Source organism: Gossypium arboreum, chromosome 9 (genome assembly GCF_025698485.1).
Source record: "Gossypium arboreum isolate Shixiya-1 chromosome 9, ASM2569848v2, whole genome shotgun sequence".
Taxonomy (NCBI): domain Eukaryota; kingdom Viridiplantae; phylum Streptophyta; class Magnoliopsida; order Malvales; family Malvaceae; genus Gossypium; species Gossypium arboreum.
In genome coordinates this window covers 32,648,897-32,659,999 of record NC_069078.1, presented here as the reverse complement: position 1 = coordinate 32,659,999, position 11,103 = coordinate 32,648,897, and the positions used below count along the sequence as shown (strand labels likewise).

General features: G+C 28.4%; 1 protein-coding gene, 1 long non-coding RNA gene and 2 other non-coding genes across 4 annotated transcripts; 3 read left to right on the top strand and 1 right to left on the bottom strand.

Moving 5' to 3' along the window:
• Positions 1 to 1,281: 1,281 nt before the first annotated feature.
• LOC108454182 (rRNA 2'-O-methyltransferase fibrillarin 2-like) lies at positions 1,282 to 4,194 on the top strand. The gene is made up of 7 exons (XM_017752550.2): positions 1,282 to 1,434; positions 1,587 to 1,885; positions 2,075 to 2,170; positions 2,266 to 2,343; positions 2,426 to 2,602; positions 3,658 to 3,726; positions 3,878 to 4,194. The coding sequence occupies exons 1-7, from the start codon at positions 1,419 to 1,421 to the stop codon at positions 4,052 to 4,054; spliced, it is 912 nt and encodes a 303-aa protein (XP_017608039.1). The 5' UTR covers positions 1,282 to 1,418; the 3' UTR covers positions 4,055 to 4,194.
• LOC128281326 (small nucleolar RNA snoR60) lies at positions 2,909 to 2,981 on the top strand. Its single transcript, XR_008271538.1, has one exon. It is a non-coding gene; the product is annotated as a small nucleolar RNA snoR60 (small nucleolar RNA).
• Positions 3,196 to 3,262, top strand: LOC128281328 (small nucleolar RNA snoR60). Its single transcript, XR_008271540.1, has one exon. It is a non-coding gene; the product is annotated as a small nucleolar RNA snoR60 (small nucleolar RNA).
• A 3,558-nt stretch (positions 4,195 to 7,752) lies between the features above and the next one.
• Positions 7,753 to 10,804, bottom strand: LOC128280817 (uncharacterized). The gene is made up of 2 exons (XR_008270994.1): positions 10,727 to 10,804; positions 7,753 to 8,142 (listed from the first exon to the last, which is right to left on the bottom strand). It is a non-coding gene; the product is annotated as an uncharacterized LOC128280817 (long non-coding RNA).
• Positions 10,805 to 11,103: the final 299 nt, after the last annotated feature.

The following is an 11,103-nucleotide window of genomic DNA, read 5'->3' as shown; positions in this document are numbered from 1 at the left end:
ATTTTTCCAAAAAATTCCTGAGTTCTCGGTTTAGTCCCGAACCACTTCTAATGCTTGTTTTTGGCCTCGATGGCTCATGTTAAAGAGACTATATGATTATAATTATATGTATTTTAATTGATATGAGAATTGTAATTTTGATTGTATGATTGTTTATGAGATTAGTCTGATAATACTTCGTAACCCTATTCCGGTAATGGGTACGGGTTAGAGGTGTTATATTAGTCTTTTGAGAAGTTAGACATTGGGGGTATCAGAATAGACACTAGGTTTTTTAGGACAGTTTTGTTTTGTTTGGTCTAGGTAGAAGTAGTTTGTTTTTCAGTTTTGTTTTTTAGTTTGTTTACTGTTTTAGAACCCATTGGATGGATTATTAGCTTAGGTCCTAATGTTATAAAACTCCCATATTTAATGTTAAAAAAAAAACATTAGTAGAGATTTTTAAAATTCCTTTAAACCCTTTTGATATTTTAGAGTCTAATAATTTCCTTTTATTATTTATTATTTATTATATTAATAAAAATCAAATACTTTTCTTTTACTTATTCTTTCTCTCATTCATGTGGTAATCGATTTAATAGGTTAAAAGGATACTACCAATTTTCCAAAATTGTACTACACTTTTCTCAAATAATCAATGTGTTCTTATTAAAGGTTGAATGATATTGTTTTTTTTTCTTTTACATTTAATTTCAACCTTAGATTATTTTACATCTCATGGAATTTCTTCATAGAAAGATCTCAATCTAATTATCACCAAAATATAGAAAGAATACATAAATGATTTAATCCACGTCTTCTATCCATAAATGATTGAATGAAGACTTTGGGCTCTGATATTTTTGACCCACTTATATTGTTTGCAAGAGGAAGGGCTTTCCACAGACTCTCACAAGTGTTTTTAAAATGTGCTTAATTTTTAGGCTAACAAAAAAGAATGATGGTTTTAACTATTATTTATAATTTAATATTTTTATATAACATTTATATTAAATATATAATTACTTATTCATTGAAATTTATTTTAAATATATATCATTATATATTTGAATTTGTAATAATTATGTTTTAATATTACAAGTATTATTTATATATTTAAATCAAAATTTTATAAATAATTAATATTAAATACTTAAAATATTTAATTTATTTTTATATATTAAAATATTAATAATGAATTACAATAAATCATAATTTTATATTTTTACCCAAATATTCAGTTAATTTTTTCTTTTTATCTTTTTTACTTTACAGCCTCAACTAGCCCTTAATAAACCCTACATTTTTTACATATAAACCCTAGTTTGTTGTATATAAAGTATAAGCCCTAACATTTGCCTCCAAGCATTGCTTCGCTTCTCACTCTGTTTCTCTAGTTTCCCTCATTTCGCTCTCTTTGGTTCCAAAGTCTCCCAGAGATGAGACCTCCAAGAGGTGACCCTGTCTCTTCTTTTTCTTTCTGATTTAAAGCAGCATATGCATTTAATAGTTTGGAGCTAAGAAGCAGCTTACTACTCCGTGTGTCTATTTTTCTAAAGTTGCTTGGAGACTCGTTTTTGTATTTCTAATAGTTTGGTTATTTGCAGGCCGTGGTGGTGGTGGTGGGTTTAGGGGCAGAGGTGATGGAGGGAGAGGGAGAGGTGGTGGTGGAAGAGGTGGCGATAGAGGGGGCAGTGCCACGAAGTCCCGAGGTGGTGGGCGTGGTGGCCGCAGTGGAGGAAGAGGGCGTGGAGGAAGAGGTGGAATGAAAGGTGGGAGCAAGGTTATAGTAGAGCCCCATAGACACGAGGGAGTTTTTGTTGCAAAGGGTAAAGAAGATGCTCTTGTTACTAAGAATATGGTCCCTGGTGAAGCTGTCTACAATGAAAAAAGGATTGCTGTTCAGGTCATCTTGTCTTTCTATTAACCAAGTCCATTTCCTTTATCATATTTTGTGCTACATGATAGTACAAATATATTGAATTTGCTCTGTATTTAGCCAATTGGGTTTTGTGCTCTTCCACTTGACTTGTGTTGATAAGAGTGATTAATTTTGCCATGAGAAATTGAGGGTCTTAGAACTTTGATTTAACAGAATGAAGATGGGACCCAAGTTGAATACAGGGTTTGGAATCCTTTCCGATCTAAGTTGGCAGCTGCGATTCTTGGTGGTGTAGATAATATATGGATTGTAAGCTTTCATCAATCAATTTAATTTTGTTCAATATACCTATATATATCCATCATAAAACCTATCTAATTTGATATTATTGTGGTTTAATCAAGAAACCTGGTGCTAAGGTTCTTTACCTTGGAGCTGCTTCTGGTACTACTGTTTCTCATGTATCTGACGTTGTTGGTCCTGTAAGTATAGTATTGCTCTAAACATTATCTTTGTTTGTATGCATCTTGCAAAGTTGCTTATTTTTGTCTGTTTATTCGTTAGAATGGGGTGGTTTATGCTGTGGAATTTTCTCACCGAAGTGGTAGAGACTTGGTAAACATGGCTAAGAAGCGAACAAATGTTATACCTATCATTGAAGATGCCAGGCATCCGGCTAAATATAGGATGCTAGTTGGCATGGTGGATGTGATATTTTCTGATGTTGCTCAGCCTGATCAGGTTTGCTTGGGAGTGTTTGTGGCTCTTCTTTTTTTCAATTTATGATTTTCCAAGTAGTGAAAAAGAATTGCAAAAATCAGTTCCTTCTTTGCCATATTAACTGTAGCCTGAGATCGTGCTGAAGTCTGATCTTGATTGTGTACCCTGCACTTGTGTGCTCTCTGTTTATATCATTCATATATGCATCCTGCGTATGTAAATTTGTTTGGTTTCTTTCTCCTTCGGCTTTGTGTTTGTTTATTCTTTATTCTTTGGTTTTCATCAAGTACTCTATCTTCACATTTGCTAAGTAGCTTTAACTAGCCTATGCATATGATGAACTCTACTCGGATTCCCCTTCAAGACATAATGAGTGATGCAAACTCGAGTTTCTGATGCAATATTTATTTGTTAACTTTGAATAGTTTGCTAATTTTTCTAGAATACTTTTTTTCTGGATATTGTATTTCCGGGTCTTTTTCCATACTGATACAAATATTTGGCTACAAGAAGTTGAAATTTAAATATGCTTCCTTTTGGATGTACGTCCATGAAACTTTTGTGTGGTTGCCTCACTCTTTTACCATTTTCTGTTATTTGTTGACTTCATAACTATGCAAGTGATGGATGCTCGGATTCCCCTTGACATCATGGATGGTGCAATACTGAGATTCAGATGCTTTGAATGTTTCTATAATGTTGTCTAAAGTTTTTCCAACTTTTTTTTTTTTGGTTTTAAAATAAGCATTAATTTCTTTACTCTCTTAATAGCAGTAATAAATGTATATTCATTTCTTTTAAAGTTATTTTTCAATTATTTCATTGTTAAAACATGTCAGTCTCTCACACTAGTATTCAGAAACTACTTTTCATTTCTTCATTCTTCTTTCCATGTGCATTGCTAAAAATTGAAAAGGAGATTAGTTCCGTTGGTGCTCTTTTGATTGCTCTTTATTTCCACTGGCAAGCCTCCAGCCTGCTCAACTTATCTGATATCCTTTTCTGATGGAGATGAGTTGAGTCATTATCTTCTTGCTTTCTTTTTGTTTCTTAGTAATTGATTTTTCCTTTTGCAGGCTAGGATTTTGGCTTTGAATGCATCATATTTCCTGAAAGCTGGTGGTCATTTTGTCATTTCAATTAAGGTTAGTGCTCGAAAAATCTTGGGATTTCGAATTTTAAATGTGAAATTTATTACTTTTTGGAGACAGGGAAGTTCATGTGACTTCAATTTGTTTAGAAGCCTTCAGTACATAATGTTGTCTTAAACTGGAATGGACATCTGATTGTTTTCAGGCAAACTGCATCGACTCCACTGTTCCCGCCGAGGCTGTATTCCAGAATGAGGTTAAGAAATTGCAACAGGAGCAATTCAAGCCTTTTGAGCAAGTCACCCTTGAACCTTTCGAGCGCGACCATGCTTGTGTTGTTGGTGGCTACCGGATGCCGAAGAAACAGAAAGCGGCAGCTTAATGTTTCTAATCCATTTTTTATGTTTGTTAGAAAAGAGAATGCAATCTCAGATAGAGTTAAGAAAATGGCTCTTCAGCTTTTACTGTAATGTTTCATCACTGTTTCTGCAGAACTAAATCAGTAATTTATTTTATGGTAAACTACATCACAGTACACATGACTATTACCCTATTACCCTTTTTCTTTGTTGGTGGCCCAACTATCAATTGTTTTAATTTGGTTACCTAACTAATTGAGATTGTTTTCTTGGTTCATTTTCATTATGTGCTATTAAATCTTTAAAGGTGGGGTGAAGTAGCAATTAAAAAATCAGTATGATAATAAATTTAATTTTAATTTTTATATATTATATTGATTTAGTTATAATCTTAAAAATTTACAAATTCTCTCAATTTAATTTTTAAAATTTATCTTTCCCTTCTGCATTCCCGCGGCCACTATCGTCATTATCTCAATCTCTCTTTTTACCTTTCTCCAAAAATAACTTTGCTTTTTTTTTTTGGAGGCTTTGATAGAAAAAATAAAAGCTTACATGTTTGTCAAGAAACAAACCTGGAGAGATCTACATGTCAGAGTAAGAGAAGGAACTTTAGAGAACCCTCTAAAATTGCTGTTGCCTTGCCTTGAAAGTTGTAAACATTGAATATATCAGCTTTGACAAAGAGATTGTAGGTTCTCCGGTGAAAACCTTTCTGCTTCATCGTCAATATATCGAAGTTAGTTTTAAAAAATTTCTCTAACATATTTCTCATCCACCATTCTCCTCTACTTCGTAAAAATCTTTCCCTTACTATTATTTTCATTCTGTAAATTTTGTATAATTATCTATTATCTCCTGTATCTTCAGTGTAACGTTTTTTAAAGAAATAGTATCATAGTATTCATTGTAAGTTCTTATCTCTTATTTTCAGTTCTGTTTATTTCATGTTGGTTTATCTTAAAATCCATATATCTATTATTCTATTTTACTATAGCCTATTTATCTTTGGGTGAGACTATTAGCATTTTAAAGTAAGAAAATATAAAGATAACAAATGGTTTTAGGTATCTAAGATAAATTTCATGGAAGAAACTGGTTGCCTATATAAGGATAAAATTTGCAATCATGCCATGCATATTGACTCTAAGAATGAAAACAACATTTCATCACTTAGTAAGGGTTTTAATAGTTTAATAGATATTACTTCTATATATTTTCATAAGTTATATAATAAAGTATGCAAAATAGAACAATAAATAAATAATTTAGGAGAAGTTCTGAATTAGATTTGAACAACGAATCTAAAGATATCTTATCTGAAGTTAATAATAAATTAGAACAAGTTCTTATTAATAAAAGTATAGAACAAGAAATAGATTTAGGACATTTATATTATGGAAATAGTAATATAATATTAACTTTGCGGAGAAGAAGATACTTCCTCGAAGAATCGTCTTCCAAAAATAAAAGACATAAAAATCTGAAAAAAAAAGAAAATATACTTATCAACAAAATATGATTTCCAATCCTATAAACAACTTATAGAACATTGGAAGAATAAATTCACTAAGACATCGATAAAAATGAAAGAATAGAATATCTAAAACTAATAAAACAACTTTATGAAAAACATAAGGACCTATTTGTATTATTTAATTATCATTATATGTTAAACTATGACACTACAGACAGTAGTAGTAGTAGTAGTTTTAATAATTCTGATAATTCTATAAACTTGGAAGATATAAATGTTACTGGTTACAAATCTGATGAAGAAAATACTTCAACAGATGAAGAAGAAAATATAGAAATACCAAAACCAATGGATACCAATGGAAAAAGAAAACTAGAGCCAGATCTTCAAAATTTTGATTGTTTAAGATCTTTTCATAAAAACTATGAACAAGTTGAAATTACAAATAGAATTTTTGGTAATCAAATCGAAAATATTGCTACTAATGAAATAAAATCTAAAAATTTAGGAGAATCATCTACTCAACCAGCCCCACATAGGATAGATGATCTAAATAAAAGAAATGTTGCTCAATGAGGAATATATTTAAATCTAACTAATATTCTTATAGTAGACTATGAAAAAAACCATAGATGATTAGGCACAGTTTCTGACTATAGTTGTTAACAACATGTGGTCAAAGGAAAATTTTTTAAATTACTTTGTTGGAACATTTCAAGGAGATGTTCTACAATTACTAAGAAGATGGGAAGAATCAGAAAAAGAAAAAGAACAGAAAGGGCAGTTAACCAACTAGATTCAAACTCCCAAAGATTGATTAAAAGGATTAACTTATATTCTAAAAACAATATTTTGTGGATATACTGATAAAAAGGATTAAAATTGTTAGTCTAGTTATTTATTGTCAAAAATTAAATTATGTGATATCAGATATCTAGAAGAATTTTTAAAAGATTTTTCATGAATATCAAAAACTAAAAAATGAAAATATAAATTTCTGGAAAACCAATATTTCCATAAATTACCACCACCATGGGATGAGACTTGTATTAAAATACAATTCTTATTTAGAAAAGCATACTAAAATATCGGCATAGAATAAAAATCATAGATTCTATAGGAAATAGAATTAATTTTGCAAAAGAAATACTAACTATTTATTGTTTACAGAGTAAGGCCTCTAAACAAGTTAAGCATAAACTAAGTAATAAACATTGTATAAAAATTCTAGAAAGCGAATAGGAACTTGGATGTAAATCAATACGTCCAAATACTTATAAAAAACATAAAAAGAAAAATAGAAGATATAAGCTAGTCGATGGAAACTAGGAAATATGAAAAATTCGGTTAATATAAAAGAAAAGATTTATTAGAAGAAAACTTCTAAAATCCTAAAAACAAAAATGTACATGTTTCATATGTGATGAAGAAGATCATATAGCATCAAATTGTCCTAATAAAAGAAAAAGTGCAAGAAAAATTATTAAAATACTTGAAGAACAAGATTTAGAAATATGTTCAAAAGAGGAAATAAATCCTAAGGAAATATTATATGAATTAATATCAAAAGCAGATTCGATATAGATGATGAAGAATATATATTTATGTTTAATATAGGAAGCAGTTCTAATAATCAATTAGAAGAAATTCTTAAAGAATGAACAATAAGATATAAAATTAGGAACTATAATCGGAGAAGAAAAAGACTTTTTGATGAAATGATAGAAAAAATTAATACAAATCATATTTCTAAAGAAGAAATTTATAAAATATCTAAATATAAAATATAGTGTCAAAGATATATAGAAAAATAAGTGATAATATAGTTGCCAAAGACACTAGAGGTGGATTAATAGAAATCTCACTATTTAATAAAGATAAAATTAAGAGGACTAAAAGAAATATTCCCAAGTTAAAATTATAATGATAACTATAAGAGCATTGTTTAGAAAAGGTCATGATATACCAATAATAGTAATTTTACTAAATAAAAGATTTGAAAATCCAATAAAAGCACTTATTGGAGGAATTCAATCAAATTTGCATGCAGAGTAATAGAATTTAAAGTTAAACCAAATTACTTTATATCTATTATAGATCATATGATAGAAGAATGTTTGTCTTAGAATTCAGATAAAAATTCTGAAATTAATGATTTAGCTGAAGATCTAGCAATCAATTGGACTTATATTAATGAAAATACTAATACAATGGAAGTAGAAATCAAAGAAATTAATAATAAAATTATTGAACTCTTTGAACCTAATAAAACCACTCTTGAAATACAGTCAAAATTATTACATTTAAAAGATTTATCAATACCAAGAGATTAGATGATAGATAGGATAAATAGTGCAAGTACTTCTAAACTAGTAAAAACAATAGAATATGTGTCGTCTGCTGATAAATTATATTTTAAAAGTACAATTATAACAAATACAAATGATAATTTGATTTTACCCTCAAATATTCAAATAGAGGAAGATGAGAAAAATCCAAGTAGAAGTTCTATATCATCAACAACACCAATAGGAATGATAATAGTCCATATTCCTATTTTTCCCACAGAACCAAGTGTCCATATTCCTAGTTTTCCCACAGAACCAAGTGGAAACTTTGTATCTTCTAGAAACACTAGAATGGAAGAAATACAAACTTCAATAATACTCCAACAAATGAAATTGGGGACAAGTGATGTAATTACATTTTCGAATTTCCAATTCAGGAAATATTACACATATATTGAAATTACATTTCAATTTAGAGAATATAAAACATATTCTTTACATGCTTTACTAGATACTGGAACTACAACTAGTAGTTGCAGAAAAAATGTCATTCCTTTAGAAAAATGAAAACCTATGAAGCATCAAATAAAAGCCATAGGAATAGATGGTAACGAAACCATAATTCAATATAAAGCTAGAAACGTACCAATTTACATAAATAATATAAGATTTGTGTTACCTAAAATATTATGCTTTCAAAAAATGCATGGAGACATATTATTAGGTAATAATTTTATATATCAACATTTTCCATTTTCTATTAATAAAATTTAATTATGTTATCTGTAGAAAAACTTCTATAGAAATACCATTAGTAGAAAATCATAAATTTATTTGTGATAAAAAATTACACCACCAAGAAAAGAACAAATTAAACAACTTGAAACAAGTTATTGGTTGTTTAAACTATTAGATAATAATTTTAGTGAAGAACCATTAAAATTATGGCAAAAAGCCCTAGATATTGTGATATTAAATTAGAAAATCCCAATAAAATTATTAGAGTGAAAACAATGATTTATACTAAACAAGATATAGATGAATTTGACATACAAATTAATGAATTATTAGAAAAAGGATTAATAGAAAAACTAATAGTCCACACTGTAGTCTAGCTTTATGGTTAGAAATTATGCCAAAATAAAAAGAAGAAAAGCTAGAATGGTCATTAATTATAAAAGATTAAATCAAAATATTATTTTTGATGGTTATTTTATTCCAAGAAAAGATGTTTTAATTAATCAAGCTAAGCAAACAAAGTATTTTAGTAAATTTGAATGTAAATCGAGATTTTGGCAAATCATGCTAATAGAAAAGTCCTAACCTTTAATAGCTTTTAGTGCACCTAATGGACATCATCAATGGAAAATAATGCCATTTGGATTATGCAATGCACCACAAATCTTTCAAAGATGGATGAATTTTATATTTAATCAATATAAAAATTTCGTGTAGTTTTATAGATGATATTTTAATATTTTCAGATACATTAGAATTACATAGAAAACATTTAAATATCATTTCTAAAGAATTCATAAAACATGGAATTATACTAAGTCCTAAAAAATAGAGCTAGAAAAAATAGAAATAGAATTTTTAGAATTAAAATTATCTACAGATGGTCTTAAACTACAAGATAATATTATAGTAAAAATAAAAGAATTCTCTGAAAAATTGAAGATAAAAAGCAGATTCAACAATTTCTAGGAATTATAAATTATGGAAGAAATTTATTTCCCAACCTATCTAAAAAATAGGTATGTTATATGAAAAATTAAAAAGGATAACCCTTTATCTAGTCTAAAACAGACTTGAAAATTATAAAAATTTAAAACACGAAATCAATCAAATTGCAAAAGTTGATTTACCTAAACAAGGTAATAAATTAATTTTATAAACAGATGCTTCACAAAATCATTGTGGTTGTATTTTAAAAGCGAACAATAAATAACGAATAATTAATATGTAAATATAGTTCGGAAAATTTTAACCGAATGAAATTAATTATGTTATATATGAAAAAGAATTATTAGCTATAAAGAAAGGAATAAAATTTTTCTTATATATTTAGCACTTGAAAAATTTATCATAAAACTAATAATCAAGCAGTTAAACATTTTTTTACTAATAAAAGTTTGGAAACTGTGCCTAGAAGAATTAGATGGTATAATGAATTATGTACTTTTAATTTTGAAGTTTTGTATGTAAAAGGAACTGAGAATATTATTGCTGATTATCTTAGCAGGCCATATAGATAGAGGTAAACAACTTCTAGAAAAAGTCGGGACTACTGTTCATAAAAGATTCAACAAAGGGAACACTTTCAAATCAATAAATTCTAATCAAGGATTTGTGACAATACCTTCAACAAGTATCTTTTTATCATAATTAAGGATATTACATTCCATATCCAATGGTTAGGCAACTAGTTAGAACTCAATTATCATTTAAACGACAACCGGTAAGTCAATTACCTTGGTCTCAAGATCCGAATTCAGCATATCAAGCTAGTTATGCTGAAATAATAAAAGGAGTAGAAAAGTTTTGTGCAATAGAAAATTTGTTAAAACCACAACGAATTCAGGAAATAAAAGATTTTGATAATTCAGGCTTACCATCAGAATTATAATTTTATTAATGAAATATGAAAAACCCATATTACTGAGCAAAGAGCTAATTTCAGAAGAGCTCTTACTAGTATTTCACAATTTTTAGTTGAAAAAACAATTAAAGAACAAGAAGCTTATATTTATTATTAAAATCTATTTTATATCGAGATTGAGAAGAACTAGAAATTAGTTATTTAGATATTAAGGTGATAAACAATCTTCTTGATATATTCCAGTATTTTATTAATAAGGGAACAAATAATCCGGTTATAAATAAAATGTTTAGATTATGTTTATATAATAAGGCTAGGAATATTCTACCTGTAGAAATATGGGAAAGGATTGTATGAAACAGTGATGCCACGTCATCTGTATCCCTTTCCAATAGTTTTATGCCACTTCAATACTCTTATCCTGAATTTCAGGATCTTATCCTGAAAAAAATCAAATCCAAATTAAAATACTAAAATTCAGGATAAAATCCTGAAATTTAGGATAAGAATACTGATGTGGCATAAAACTATTGGAAAGGGATACAGATGATGTGGCATCAGTGTTTCATACAATCCTTTCTCGTAGAAATATTTACAAAAATAAATGGAGTCATTTGCAACCAGCAAGCTCAATTTCAAAAAGCTTTTTCTGAATACTTTCTACAAGCTTATGTTTTTACAAATGATTTAAATGAAAAATTCTCT